The sequence below is a fragment of the Oncorhynchus nerka genome, linkage group LG1, assembly GCF_034236695.1.
Source record: "Oncorhynchus nerka isolate Pitt River linkage group LG1, Oner_Uvic_2.0, whole genome shotgun sequence".
Classification (NCBI taxonomy): Eukaryota; Metazoa; Chordata; class Actinopteri; order Salmoniformes; family Salmonidae; genus Oncorhynchus; species Oncorhynchus nerka.
Genome location: NC_088396.1, coordinates 49916714 through 49930893, shown reverse-complemented (window position 1 = coordinate 49930893; position 14180 = coordinate 49916714). Strand labels below are relative to the sequence as shown.

The following is a 14180-nucleotide window of genomic DNA, read 5'->3' as shown; positions in this document are numbered from 1 at the left end:
GGTCGTAGAGGTCACCTGCTGGAGGACGTTCCCTCGCGGGTCGGTCACCTGGATGCGGGCGTTCCCACAGTCCACCACGAAGAGCTGCCCCTGGGGCGTGGCGTGGACCCCGCTGGGCAGGGTGAGGTCGGCACGGCCGGAGCCTTGTTTACCAAACTGACGGATCAGACACCCAAGCTGGGGCTGGAGATGGTCTCCTTCCTCTTCCATCTCCGTCAGAGCAGGCTTTCCTCTCTCCCCTCTATCCCCCCAGCCTCTCCCCTGCTGCTCCTGAGAGGCAGAGTCTATGACTGACATGGAGAGACACCTGCTCACCCGGCTGGTACTCCCTATAATCCCACTCTGCCTCTTGGCTACTGGGCCCCACACCCCAGAGTCTCTGCGCCCGGTGGGGCTCTGTAGACCCTCAGAGATGGTGTGTCCTCGGCTTAGTGTCGGGGGGATGGAGGTGGTGGTGGAGGTCAGGCTGCTCCTGTTCACCCTCCAGGCCCCCACATGCTCCCCCCTCCCACAGTTGATCAGTGGGCGGGTCTTGCGTGACAAGTCTGCTGCTGACTTGGACAGGCGGGGGTCATGGTTCAGGGAGCCTCTAAGGCTGTGGTCCCGGGGGGAGCTGACGATGAAGGTGTAGCAGGAATCCAGGCTGTCGGCTGGGGAAAGAGGATGGCCAGAGTCCCCTGTGGGGCCCATTTGGTGGTCATCAGAGGACACGCTGAGGCACAAGTGAGGGCACTCTCTGGAGGTGAGGTCCATGCAGCTATAGCTGGTCAGTGGCTCCCTAGGACTAACCTTAGGAGAGGGAGAGCCCATTGTTCTGTAGCTAGGAGACGGCAGTTCCCTGGGGAACTCACACGGTCTCACTCTGCCTCTGCTGTCTCCTCCATCCTGACTGTCCAGGCTCCAGCAGGGACTGAGGCTGCTCTGCTCCAGTCTGCCCCCCTCTGGTGGGGAGCAGGGCTCACGGCCAGAGACCATGACCAGGGTGCGTTGCTTCCTCTTGCTCATGACCCCGTAACCCAGCCGGCCGCCGAAATTGTTCGTCCTGTGCCTCAAGTCCTCTTCAGAGTCTCCGTTGCTAAGCGACGCAGAGGTGGCCAGGAAGAGGTCCTCTTCTCGTGGTTGAGACATAGGGGACTCTGTCTCCTCATCCTGGGATGACTCCCTGTCAGAGGGCTCCCTCTTAGGAGGCCAGCGTCTCCTTTTTGGGGATGACTTCTTCTCTTCTCCCGACTCCTCGTCACTCCTGGCAGAGAGGCGGATCTTCCTGACAACCCTCAGGCTCCCACTGCCTGTCGTGGAGGTCACATCTTGCCCCGGCCCAGTCCCTCCATCGGGGGTACTTCTCACTTCCCCTGCACCCCCATGCTGGGCATTCCCACAGTGCTCCCCAGAGTGGAGGGCACAAAACTGTCCCTCTGGCCCACAACCCCCTACATTAAGACAGAGGTTGTGCTCCTGGAATCTGATCTCCCCGAAGGTCACGACATTGGGCTGGGAGCTGGGTCTGAAGCTCACCTTCTTCAGGGAGAGGGAGATCTCCCAGGGCTGGAGGAGGTCGGCGACCCCTCTGATCAGGAGGTTCTGATCGGGCCCTGTCTGGCCCTGACCACTCCTCTGGATCAGCTCCCGCAGCTGGGCGACCTTACGGAGCCTCTGGTCCAGCAGGCCCTGACTAACTCGGGCGGCAGCAGCATTTTCCCTCTGCAGCTGCTCCAGCCTCCGCTGGGTGTCCCGGTGGTCCTGCTCTACTCTCTCCAGCAGACGCCGCTCCTCCCGTCTCGCCCCTAGTATGGCACGCTCCAGCCCCCTGCTCACTCCCTCTGTCTCAGCCACCTGGCGCTCCAGCAGCCGTCGAAGCTCTGTCTCCCCCCGGGCCAGGTCACGCAGGGCCTGGGTGGCCCAGCAGGGCGGGAGGGAGGGGGAGAGGGGGGCTAGGTGGTCTTCCTCTGGGGTCTCTGTGTCGGACTGACCCAAGGGACTGGGGCTGTGGGGATGGATGGGGAACATTACGGCAGACCAAGGGGTGGAGGCTAGGGTGTCAGAGTCACGGTATGAGCAAGCCTTCCTGCAACCAGATCTCAGCCTTGAAATGAAGTCACTCCTTTACCCTGAGAGAAGAAGAAGAGAAATCAGTTAAAATGTTTTGAATGCATGTGACTTATGTCATTCCATCAACTAATTACTGCAAAAATAATCTGACCTCGTACAGTATTGACCCATGATCTGTGTTCTGGGAAATCTGTGCCATTTTTAAGAAGTCTGACTATGGCTGTCGCATACATTTTGGATTCAGCATGTAATGTGTGTGTGTGTGTGTTGTTAAAGACCTGCAGCATCCTGTTCTTGTGTAGCTGACAGACTCATTGTGACAGGCGCCATATGCTGATCTCTCTACCGCAGGCAGACTCTTCAATACACTGTTCTCCCAGACACACAGAAAAGAGATATTCTCAAACCTGCTGAGCTTTCCTTACTGTTATCAAACAACACCATATCAACAGAACAGCAAGTTCTGTGCTTAGGGTTAGGGGTTAGGGTTAAGGGTAGAGGTTATGGGTTAGGGTTATACACAAATATAAACGCAACATGTAAAGTGTTGGTCCCATATTTCATTAGCTGAAATAAAAGATCCCAGACATTTTCCTTACACACAAAAGGCGTATTTCTCTCTACATCCCTGTTAGTAAGCATTTCTCCTTTTGCCAAGATAATCCATCCACCTGACAGGTGTGGCATATCAAGAAGCTGATTAAACTGCATGATCATTACACAGGTGAACCTTGTGCTGAGGACAATAAAAGGCCACTCTAAAATGTGCAGTTTTGTCACGCAACACAATGCCACAGATATCTCAAGTATTGAGAGAGTGTGAAATTGGCATGCTGACTGCAGGAATGTCCATCAGACCGGTTGCCAGAGAATTTAATATTAATTTCTCTACCATAAGCCGCCTCCAACGTCGTTTTCGAGAATTGGCAGTACGTCCAACCGGTCTCACAACCACAGACCACGCCAGCTCAAGACCTTCACATCCGGCTTCATCACCTGGCGGATCTTCTGAGACCAGCCACCCGGACAGCTGATGAAACTGTGGGTTTGCACAACCAAATAATTTCTGCACAAACTGTGCATGCTCACCAAACATTCACCCATTGAGCATGTTTGGGATGCTCTGGATCGCTGTGTACGACAGCGTGTTCCAAATCAGTTCCAAAGTCAGTTGAGAACAAATTCTTATTTTAACTGTTCAGGGGCAGAACGACAGATTTGTACCTTGTCAGCTCGAGGATATGAACTTGCAACCTTTCGGTTACTAGGCCAACGCTCTAACCACTAGGCTACCCTGCCGCCCCACACGGCCATTGAAGAGGAGTGGGGACAACATTCCACAGGCCACAAACAGCCTGATCAACTCTATGCGAAGGAGATGCGTCACACCGTATGACGCAAATGAAGGTCACAACAGACACTGACTGGTTCTGATCTGTGATGTACAGATGCATATCTGTATTCCCAATCATGTGAAATCCATAGATTAGGGCCTAATTGATTTATTTAAATGAACTGATTCCCTTATATACTGACTTACTGTTCATCTTGACAGTAAAATCATTTCGCGTTGCGTTTATATTTTTGTTCAGTGTATATAAGCCAATTAGTATTGTTCCATGGAAGAAATTCCACCAAGACAGTTACAACTGTTGCCACACTGCCAACAGGACTGTATGCCTGTGGAAAGATGATATACAGTCACTGTTGAAAAGAGACAGTAGCCTGCGAGAGAGTGGGGAAAAGAAAGAGAGGGAGGGAGGAGAACGAGAGAGAGGGGAAAAGAAAGAGAGGGAGGGAGGAGAACGAGAGAGGGGGAAAAAAGAGAGGGAGGGAGGAGAACGAGAGTGAGGGGAAAAGAAAGAGAGGGAGGAGAACGAGAGAGAGGGGAAAAGAAAGAGAGGGAGGAGAACGAGAGAGAGGAGAAAAGAAAGAGAGGGAGGGAGGAGAACAAGAGTGAGGGGAAGAGAAAGAGAGAGGGAGGAAGGAGAATGAGAGAGGATAAGAGAAAGAGGGAGGGAGTATGAGAGAGAGAGTGCATTGGCATTGATAAATCTATTAGCATTTCAAATGGAGACAGAAAATCACAATCCTCTAGATAAAAGAGAGGGCGGTCAGGCTAGTCAGCCCAGAGGGGGAGGTGAAGCTAGTAAGCCCAGAGAGGGAGGTGAAGCTAGTCAGCCCAGAGAGGGAGGTGAGGCTAGTCAGCCCAGAGGGGGAGGTGAAGCTAGTCAGCCCAGAGGGGGAGGTGAAGCTAGTCAGCCCAGAGAGGGAGGTGAAGCTAGTCATCCCAGAGAGGGAGGTGAAGCTAGTCAGCCCAGAGAGGGAGGTGAGACTAGTCAGCCCAGAGAGGGAGGTGAGGCTAGTCAGCCCAGAGAGGGAGGTGAAGCTAGTCAGCCCAGAGAGGGAGGTGAAGCTAGTCAGCCCAGAGAGGGAGGTGAAGCTAGTCAGCCCAGAGAGGGAGGTGAAGCTAGTCAGCCCAGAGAGGGAGGTGAAGCTAGTCAGCCCAGAGAGGGAGGTGAAGCTAGTCAGCCCAGAGAGGGGGGTGAGGCTAGTCAGCCCAGAGAGGGAGGTGAGGCTAGTCAGCCTAGAGTGTCACCACCAAACATCTAATACAGGTCCCCAGGTCAGTAACATTATTCCCCCTTCTCCTCATATGGAGAAATTAGACATCACTGAGAAGAGGCTGGCTTTGATATTTTATTCATAAACTAGAACAAAGTGACTATGAGAAACAGCGAAAGAAAGATGTTTGTTCTTCTGCCTGCCTGCTGTATTATAACAATAATGATGCCCCTGGGAACAGCCATGTGACGAGGAGATAACAGAACGATGCCCATGGGAACAGCCATGTGATTAGGAGATAACAGAACGATGCCCCTGGGAACAGCCATGTGACGAGGAGATAACAGAACGATGCCCCTGGGAACAGCCATGTGACGAGGAGATAACAGAAAGATGCCCCTGGGAACAGCCATGTGACGAGGAGATAACAGAAAGATGCCCCTGGGAACAGCCATGTGACAAGGAGATAACAGAACGACGCCCCTGGGAACAGCCATTTGACGAGGAGATAACAGAACGGTGCCCCTGGGAACAGCCATGTCATGAGGAGATAACAGAACAATACCCCTGGAACAGCCATGTGATTAGGAGATAGCAGAAAAATGCCCCTGGGAACAGCCATGTGATTAGGAGATAACAGAACGATGCCCCTGGGAACAGCCATGTGATTAGGAGATAGCAGAACGATGCCCCTGGGAACAGCCATGTGATTAGGAGATAACAGAACAATACCCCATGGGAACAGCCATGTGACGAGGAGATAACAGAAAGATGCCCCTGGGAACAGCCATGTGACAAGGAGATAACAGAACGACGCCCCTGGGAACAGCCATTTGACAAGGAGATAACAGAACGACGCCCCTGGGAACAGCCATGTGACAAGGAGATAACAGAACGACGCCCCTGGGAACAGCCATGTGACAAGGAGATAACAGAACGATGCCCCTGGGAACAGCCATGTGACGAGGAGATAACAGAATGCATGAATATAAACAGTGGTGTGTATTTATGGATACAAAGGGTTGCCAGGCTTCCCCCAAAAAAAATTGTCTAAAAAAATAGGTATCTTTCGTCTCTCTGTGTCTTCATCATTTTCCTTCAATTCGCAAGAGGCTGAATGTGTCATTGAGAAAGCTACCGAGCGTAACAGTGGCTCTCTGTCTCTCTGTGTGTCTGGTCCAAACAAGTATGACATTGTTTTTTTCATTTTTCAAGGCAATTCAGTTAACAACAAATTCTTATTTACCATGACGGCCTACTGGGGAACAGTCACAACTACCCCGGCCAAACCCGGACGACGCTGGACCAATTGTACGCCGCCCTATGGGACTCCCAATCTCAGCCGGATGTGATACAGCCTGGATTTGAACCAGGGACTGCAGTGATGCCTCTTGCACTGACATTCAGTGTCTTAGACCTCTGCGCCACTCGGGAGCCCCAAGTGTGAGTAATAGTGAAGGATTTTTTTGGGGTTGGGTAGGCTACCATATTTGGCATGACAATGACCATGTGATTTGACAAGACAAATCATCGTTGCCACCCGTAGCATTGAATGCAAGAGAAAGCCAGCGAGTATTTGTCCTCTTGATAACCAAACAAATAATAACCAATCAGCGTTGAGCTGAACTGAGTGCACTCAACAATTGGTTCTGGCGGACCCAAAAAAAAAAAAGGTGTCAAGGGGAGCCAGTTTGGATTTAACTTCCCTTCTATCGCATCGATTCAAGAGAAATACGTAATTCGAGCATTTGTTAACTAGCTGTTCTGGTGCATTGTTGCCCATGAAAGGAAGTTAGGCTAGCGAGCAAGCTAATGTTAACTAGCTGTTCTGGTGCATTGTTGCCCATGAAAGGAAGTTAGGCTAGCGAGCAAGCTAATGTTAACTAGCTGTTCTGGTGCATTGTTGCCCATGAAAGGAAGTTAGGCTAGCGAGCAAGCTAATGTTAACTAGCTGTTCTGGTGCATTGTTGCCCATGAAAGGAAGTTAGGCTAGCGAGCAAGCTAATGTTAACTAGCTGTTCTGGTGCATTGTTGCCCATGAAAGGAAGTTAGGCTAGCGAGCAAGCATTTTAGCCATGTAGTTTAGGACAACAATAAATAAAAAATGTAAGGCTGCACTGTATGACAGAGTCATAGACCATTTAGACAACATGAAAGAGGGGAGGATGGCATTGGTGTTTCTCTGCAAGTAGGGTGATTCAACATGATTTTTTCTACTTACACACACACACAAATCAGAACCACGGACAGCCACATCACATTTAGCTTACGTGTGATTGGACTAAAATGTTTTCGGTATCTTTTAGTTGTCCCCTTTTAGACAAAGCAGAGGAGATTTGATGATGTTAAAGTTGAAATGGTGCTGGAATAGTGGAGGCAGCTCCTGGTTTTTTTTGGGGGGGGGGGCTTAGTTTCCCCAGTGATTTTACCCACACACGGCTACTGATGCTACGTAGGAATAAATTATATCACTTTATAGACTTGTTATAAAATATTACAATTATATTTCTTCTTCTTGGGTAAAACACGATGTAGGTATAGACATCCTGTCTGGGAAATACAACAGTCAGCAGATGGTAGAGGAACTAAATGAGAAATCCTCCTACAATCTCTCTCTAAAATGGTACATGAAGCAATAATTAAAAACTCACTCATTTGAATAAAACTTTATGTAAATCAGCAGACAATACACCACTGATGAGTAGAGACTATCTCAGGTTATATCAGGTGACTATGAGACACCCATGTTTGCTAAGGGTGGGTGTCTGTCAGTCAGGTTGCCTATGTGGCAGTCGGCCTTTGACAGTGGGAGTCCCTCTCTTGCCATCACAGGGTTCTCCTTACATTATACCGCCCTACATTATAAATGAGAAGGTACTGTTGCTGCGACATCAGGTTCTCTCTCTCATGTAGGATCGTAATTGGATTATTTTTGTTGCAGAAAATATTCCTGCATGGCAGGAAATGCAAACTTAGTAGTGTATTCAAAGGTTTTAAAAAACATCTAAAGTTTGTATTTTCCACTTTGGAATGTCTTGATTTGCCCTAACAAAAAACAATGTATCAACCCCTACAAAAACTTCCATTAATTACATTCCACATTTCTTGTTGCTGCAGGATAATTTTCCTACCGTAGCAAACTGGCTCAAATTAAGTTCCAACATCTGTAGTTCTATTGGTAGAGCATAGCGCATGCAATGCTAGGATAGTGAGTTTGATTCCCGGCACCTCCCGTATGTAAAATGTATACACTCGTGACTGTAGGTCACTTTGGACAATAGCGTTTGCTAGAAGGTTTATATTATTTAATCTGTAGGCACAACAAGTGAGAGGAGAATAATATTGTAACTAACTGTGTCTCTGTTATTTGTCCTTTGAACACTGTATTTTATTATAATTGCTTGTCCTTTGAAGCATGAAATAGAAATATATTTAGAAACATTTAAACTTTACTTAAAAAGACACATTCAGAAATTGCTCTGCCATTTCCTGGTTGATATAATTCTAATAGTTTGCCTAATTTAACGTGAAAAAAAACAACAATCAACTAGAGAATCATTGTTCCATTCAAACCACTGTAAAATATATTTTTCATAACCCAAAATAGTGTATTTTCAGCTGTTTCAAGCTGGTGCACAAAATCCTGACAGATGGTCAGGTACTGTTCATTCTGACTGACAGTCTAAAGAGGCAAAAAACTAAATTCACACACAGAACAGATCTCCCGCGTCTTAAGACTTGCTTTCAATGAGAATGACAGATCTATAACGCACATTTCTATGTGAATTTGGTCAGACTTGCCTTTAATATATTCCACTAAATTAAACTAATACATAAAATGGCACCATACCCCAATTGCCACTGACTACCATAAGCATTTCTTTAAGTTACATAATCTAAAGTCATGAACTGTCTGTCTTAAAAAATATATGATTATATAAACAACAGAATTGCCGTACCTGTGCCCAGGTATCCAACACCTGTTCCACCCCCACACACACTGGTGTCCTTTACGACCACTCAACTCTAATGTTTTCTCTCTCTCAACTTCTCTCTTTTGTTTTCTTGTTTGGTGTTGCTAGGAGACAGCAAAAAACTCCTCCGGTTTCCAAGTCCAAGCACAAAGTGAAGGAATTCATCTGCCCTGACAGCTGTTTTTCTTTTTTCTTCGGTGGATTTGGCTTGATGAGGAGAGGGTAGTGGTTTGGAGAATGTTGATGAGAAGGACACTTTATCATATGATATGCAGGTACTAGACAGTCTGTCTGTCAGGATGATCAGAACTAGACTGTCTCTCTGTCAGGATGACCAGTACTAGACAGTCTGTCTGTCAGGATGATCAGTACTAGACAGTCTGTCTGTCAGGATGATCAGTACTAGACAGTCTGTCAGGATGACCAGCACTAGACAGTCTGTCAGGATGACCAGCACTAGACAGTCTGTCAGGATGATCAGTACTAGACAGTCTGTCTGTCAGGATGATCAGTACTAGACAGTCTGTCTGTCAGGATGACCAGTACTAGACAGTCTGTCTGTCAGGATGATCAGTACTAGACAGTCTGTCTGTCAGGATGATCAGTACTAGACAGTCTGTCTGTCAGGATGATCAGTACTAGACAGTCTGTCAGGATTATCAGTACTAAACAGTCTGTCAGGATTAGGACTGTTACGATGACCGTATTACCGCCACACCAAATCAAATGTAATTGGTCAAATAGATACATATATTGATCAGATGTTATTGCGGGTGTGGTGAAATACTTTTGTTCCTAGTGTTGGATGGTCCTTTGCATGGGGTGATGTAAGTTTCCTTTAACAACCCATCTTCCAGATAGAGGACACAGGAACCTTGGTATAAAACTCTTTAGTAAAAAAAATGCAATTGCAGACAGAGATTCACATTCAGAATTGCAGTAGTCTATAGTAAAGATCTGTGTGGTGATACAGGAGACAACGCTCTTTATACTAGTTGATGTGGACAACCTACCGTCAATCATATTTTAAGATTGTTGCATTGGATTAGATTAGATAGATTAGATACAAAGTATCTAAGATGGGAAAAACATGTCTAGACTGTGGTTTCTCAGCTCTACTAATCTCGGCCTTGAGGCCGCGTGTCTATCAGCAGGTGCAGGCAGTTCTCAGCCTGAGAACTAAAGCAGTACATCTCCATTTACCCAGGGTTTTTCCATCATTTGCACATTGCAAGCATACAAAAGGTTATACATACAAAAGGTTATCGCATATATACAGCAATCATGGCATTGGTAACCCCCAACAGTTTTTTTTTACCTTTATTTAACTAGGCAGGTCAGTTAAGAACAAATTCTTATTTTCAATGACAGTGGGTTAACTGCCTGTTCAGGGGCAGAACGACAGATTTGTACCTTGTCAGCTCGGGGATTTGAACTTGCAACCTTCCGGTCACTAGTCCAACGCTCTAACCACTGCCGCCCCATTCACAACAATACACACAAATCTAAAAGGTAAAATAATGGAATTAGGAAATACATAAATATTAGATTGCTCAATGTCAGAGTGGCATTGACTAAAATATATGTATATACTGTATTCTATTCTACTGTGAGATAAGTGAAGCAGTATGTAAACATTATTAAAGGGACTAGTGATTCCATATACAGTTGAAGTCTGAAGTTTACATAAACCTTAGCCAAATACATTTAAAAACTCAGTTTTTCACAATTTTTGACATTTAATCCTAGTAAAAATTCCCTGTCTTAGGTCAGTTTAATACACCACTTTATTTTAAGAATGTGAAATGTCAGAATAATAGAAGAGAGAATGATTCATTTCAGCTTTTATTTCTTTCATCACATTCCCAGTGGATCAGAAGTTTACATACACTCAATTAGTATTTGGTAGCATTGCCTTTAAATTGTTTATCTTGGGTCAAACGTTTCAGGTAGCCTTCCACAAGATTCCCAAAATAATTTGGGTGAATTTTGGCCCATTCCCCCGGCCTTAGCTGGTGTAACTGAGTCAGGTTTGTAGGCCTCCTTGCTCGCATACACTTTTTCAGTTCTGTCCAAAAATGTTCTACAGGATTGAGGACAGGGCTTTGTGATGGCCACTCCAATACCTTAACTTTGTTGTCCTTAAGCCATTTTGCCACAACTTTGGAAGTATGCTTGGGGTCATTGTCCATTTGGAAGACCCATTTGCGACCAAGCTTTCACTTCCTGACTGATGTCTTTAGATGTTGCTTCAATATATCCATACTTTTCCATCCTCATGATGTTGCCACCCCCATGCTTCACGGTTCTTCGGCTTGCAAGCCTCCCCCTTTTTCCTCCAAATATAACGATGGTCATTATGGCCAAACAGTTCTTTTTTTGTTTCATCAGATCAGAGGACATTTCTCCAAAAAGTACAATCCTTGTCCCCATACGTTGCAAACCGCAGTCTGGATTTTTTAAATGGTGGTTTTGGAGCAGTGGCCTCTTCCTTGCTGAGCGGCCTTTCAGTTTATGTCGATATAGGAATCGTTTTACTGTGGATATAGATACTTTTGTACCTGTATTCTCCAGCATCTTCACAAGGTTCTTTGCTGTTGTTCTGGGATTGATTTGCACTTTTTGCACCAAAGCTCGTGGTCCCATGGTGTTAATACTTGCGTACTATTGTTTGTACAGATGAACATGGTACCTTCAGGTGTTTGGAAATTGCTCTGAAGCATGAACCAGACTCGTGGAGGTCTACAATTGTTTTTCTGAGGTCTTGGCTAATTTCTTTAGATTTTCCCATGATAGGCCGTGAAATACATCCACAGGTACACCCCCAATTGACTCATTTAGCCTATCAGAAACTTCTAAAGACATGACATAATTTTCTGTAATTTTCCAAGCTGTTTATAAAGGCACACTCAACTTAGTGTATGTAAACTTCTGACCCACTGAAATTGTGATACAGTGAATTAGAAGTGAAATAATCTGTAAAAAATATTTTTGAAAAATGACTTGTGTCATGCACAAAGTAAATGTCCTCAACGGCTTGCCAAAACTATAGTTTGTTAACAAGAAATTTGTGGAGTGGTTGGAAAACTAGTTTCAATGAGTGTATGTTAGCTTCCGACTTCAACTGTATATAGGGCAGCAGCCTATAAGTTGCAGGGTTGCAAAACCAGGTGGAAGCTGGCTAGTGATGGCTATTTGACAGTCTGATGGCTTTGAGACAGAAGCTGTTTTTCAGTCTATTGTCCCAGCTTTGATGCACCTGTACTGACCTCGCCTTCTGGATGATAGCAGGGTGAACAGGCTGTGGCGGTTGATGTCCTTGCTGATCTTTTTGTCCTTCCAGTGACATCGGGTGCTGTAGGTGTCCTGGAGTGCAGGTTGTCTGCCCCCGGTGATGCGTTGGGCAGACCGCACCACCCTCTGGAGAGCCCTGCGGTTGCGGGTGGTTTAGTTGCCGTACCAGGCAATGATACAGCCCGACAGAATGCTCTCAATTTGTGCATCTGTAAAAGTTTGTGAGGGTTTTAGGGGCCAAGCCAAATTTCTTTAGCCTCCTGAGGTTGAAGAGGTGCTGTTGCACCTTCCTCACCACACTGTCGGTGTGGGTGGACCATTTCAAATGGTCAGTGATGTGTACGCCGAGGAACTTGAAGCTTTCCACCTTCTCCAATGCGCTCCATTCGATGTGGATAGGGGGCTGCTCCCTCTGCTGTTTCCTGAAGTCCACGATCAGGTCCTTTGTTTTGTTGACATTGAGGTTATTTTCCTGGCACCTCTCCCAGGGCCTCACCTCCTCCCTGTGGGCCGTCTCATCATTGTTGGTAATCAAGCCCACTACTGTTGTGTCGTCTGCTAACTTGATGATTGAGATGGAGGCGTGCATGGCCACGCGGTCATTGTTGAACAGGGAGTACAGGAGGGGGATGAGCACACACCCTTGTGGGGTCCCTGTGTTGAAGATCAGCAGAGTGGAGGTGATGTTTCCTACCTTCACCACCTGGGGGCAGCCTATCAGGAAGTCCAAATCAAAATCAAATCAAATCAAATTTATTTATATAGCCCTTCGTACATCAGCTGATATCTCAAAGTGCTGTACAGAAACCCAGCCTAAAACCCCAAACAGCAAACAATGCAGGTGTAAAAGCACGGTGGCTAGGAAAAACTCCCTAGAAAGGCCAAAACCTAGGAAGAAACCTAGAGAGGAACCAGGCTATGTGGGGTGGCCAGTCCTCTTCTGGCTGTGCCGGGTAGAGATTATAACAGAACATGACCAAGATGTTCAAATGTTCATAAATGACCAGCATGGTCGAATAATAATAAGGCAGAACAGTTGGAGCCATTCAGGTGGACTGGGGACAGCAAGGAGTCATCATGTCAGGTAGTCCTGGGGCGCGGTCCTAGGGCTCAGGTCCTCCGAGAGAGAGAAAGAAAGAGAGAATTAGAGAGAGCATATGTGGGGTGGCCAGTCCTCTTCTGGCTGTGCCGGGTGGAGATTATAACAGAACGTGGCCAAGATGTTCAAATGTTCATAAATGACCAGCATGGTTGAATAATAGTAAGGCAGAACAGTTGAAACTGGAGCAGCAGCATGGCCAGGTGGACTGGGGACAGCAAGGAGTCATCATGTCAGGTAGTCCTGGGACATGGTCCTAGGGCCCAGGCCAGTTGAAACTGGAGCAGCAGCATGGCCAGGTGGACTGGGGACAGCAAGGAGTCATCATGTCAGGTAGTCCTGGGGCATGGTCCTAGGGCTCAGGTCCTCCGAGAGAGAGAAAGAAAGAGAGAAGGAGAGAATTAGAGAACGCACACTTAGATTCACACAGGACACCGAATAGGACAGGAGAAGTACTCCAGATATAACAAACTGACCCTAGCCCCCGACACATAAACTAATGCAGCATAAATACTGGAGGCTGAGACAGGAGGGGTCAGGAGACACTGTGGCCCCATCCGAGGACACCCCGGACAGGGTCAAACAGGAAGGATATAACCCCACCCACTTTGCCAAAGCACAGCCCCCACACCACTAGAGGGATATCTTCAACCACCAACTTACCATCCTGAGACAAGGCCGAGTATAGCCCACAAAGATCTCCGCCACGGCACAACCCAAGGGGGGCGCCAACCCAGACAGGCCGACCACAACAGTGAATCAACCCACCCAGGTGACGCACCCCCCAGGGACGGCATGAGAGAGCCCCAGTAAGCCAGTGACTCAGCCCCGTAACAGGGTAGAGGCAGAGAATCCCAGTGGAAAGAGGGGAATCGGCCAGGCAGAGACAGCAAGGGCGGTTCGTTGCTCCAGAGCCTTTCCGTTCACCTTCCCACTCCTGGGCCAGACTACACTCAATCATATGACCCACTGAAGAGATGAGTCTTCAGTAAAGACTTAAAGGTTGAGACCGAGTTTGCGTCTCTGACATGGGTAGGCAGACCGTTCCATAAAAATGGAGCTCTATAGGAGAAAGCCCTGCCTCCAGCTGTTTGCTTAGAAATTTAGGGACAATTAGAGGCCTGCGTCTTGTGACCGTAGCGTACGTGTAGGTATGTACGGCAGGACCAAATCAGAGAGATAGGTAGGAGCAAGCCCAT

At 47.2% G+C, this 14180-nt stretch overlaps 1 protein-coding gene across 2 annotated transcripts in view; it reads right to left on the bottom strand.

The window, feature by feature from the left end:
• Positions 1 to 8634, bottom strand: part of LOC115125618 (uncharacterized) — a 9834-nt gene extending 1200 nt beyond the window's left edge. The window contains exons 1-2 of one of the 2 annotated variants that reach the window (XM_029655137.2): positions 8574 to 8634; positions 1 to 2108 (exon numbers count right to left, since the gene is read on the bottom strand). The exon at positions 1 to 2108 is cut by the window's left edge and continues 1200 nt beyond it. In XM_029655137.2, coding sequence (XP_029510997.2) covers positions 1 to 2007 — 2007 coding nt within the window. In that variant the 5' untranslated portion in view covers positions 2008 to 2108; positions 8574 to 8634. Of the gene's footprint in view, positions 2109 to 2327; positions 2416 to 8573 lie in introns of those variants that run through there. The other variant, XM_029655138.2, reaches the window with a different exon arrangement.
• Positions 8635 to 14180: the final 5546 nt, after the last annotated feature.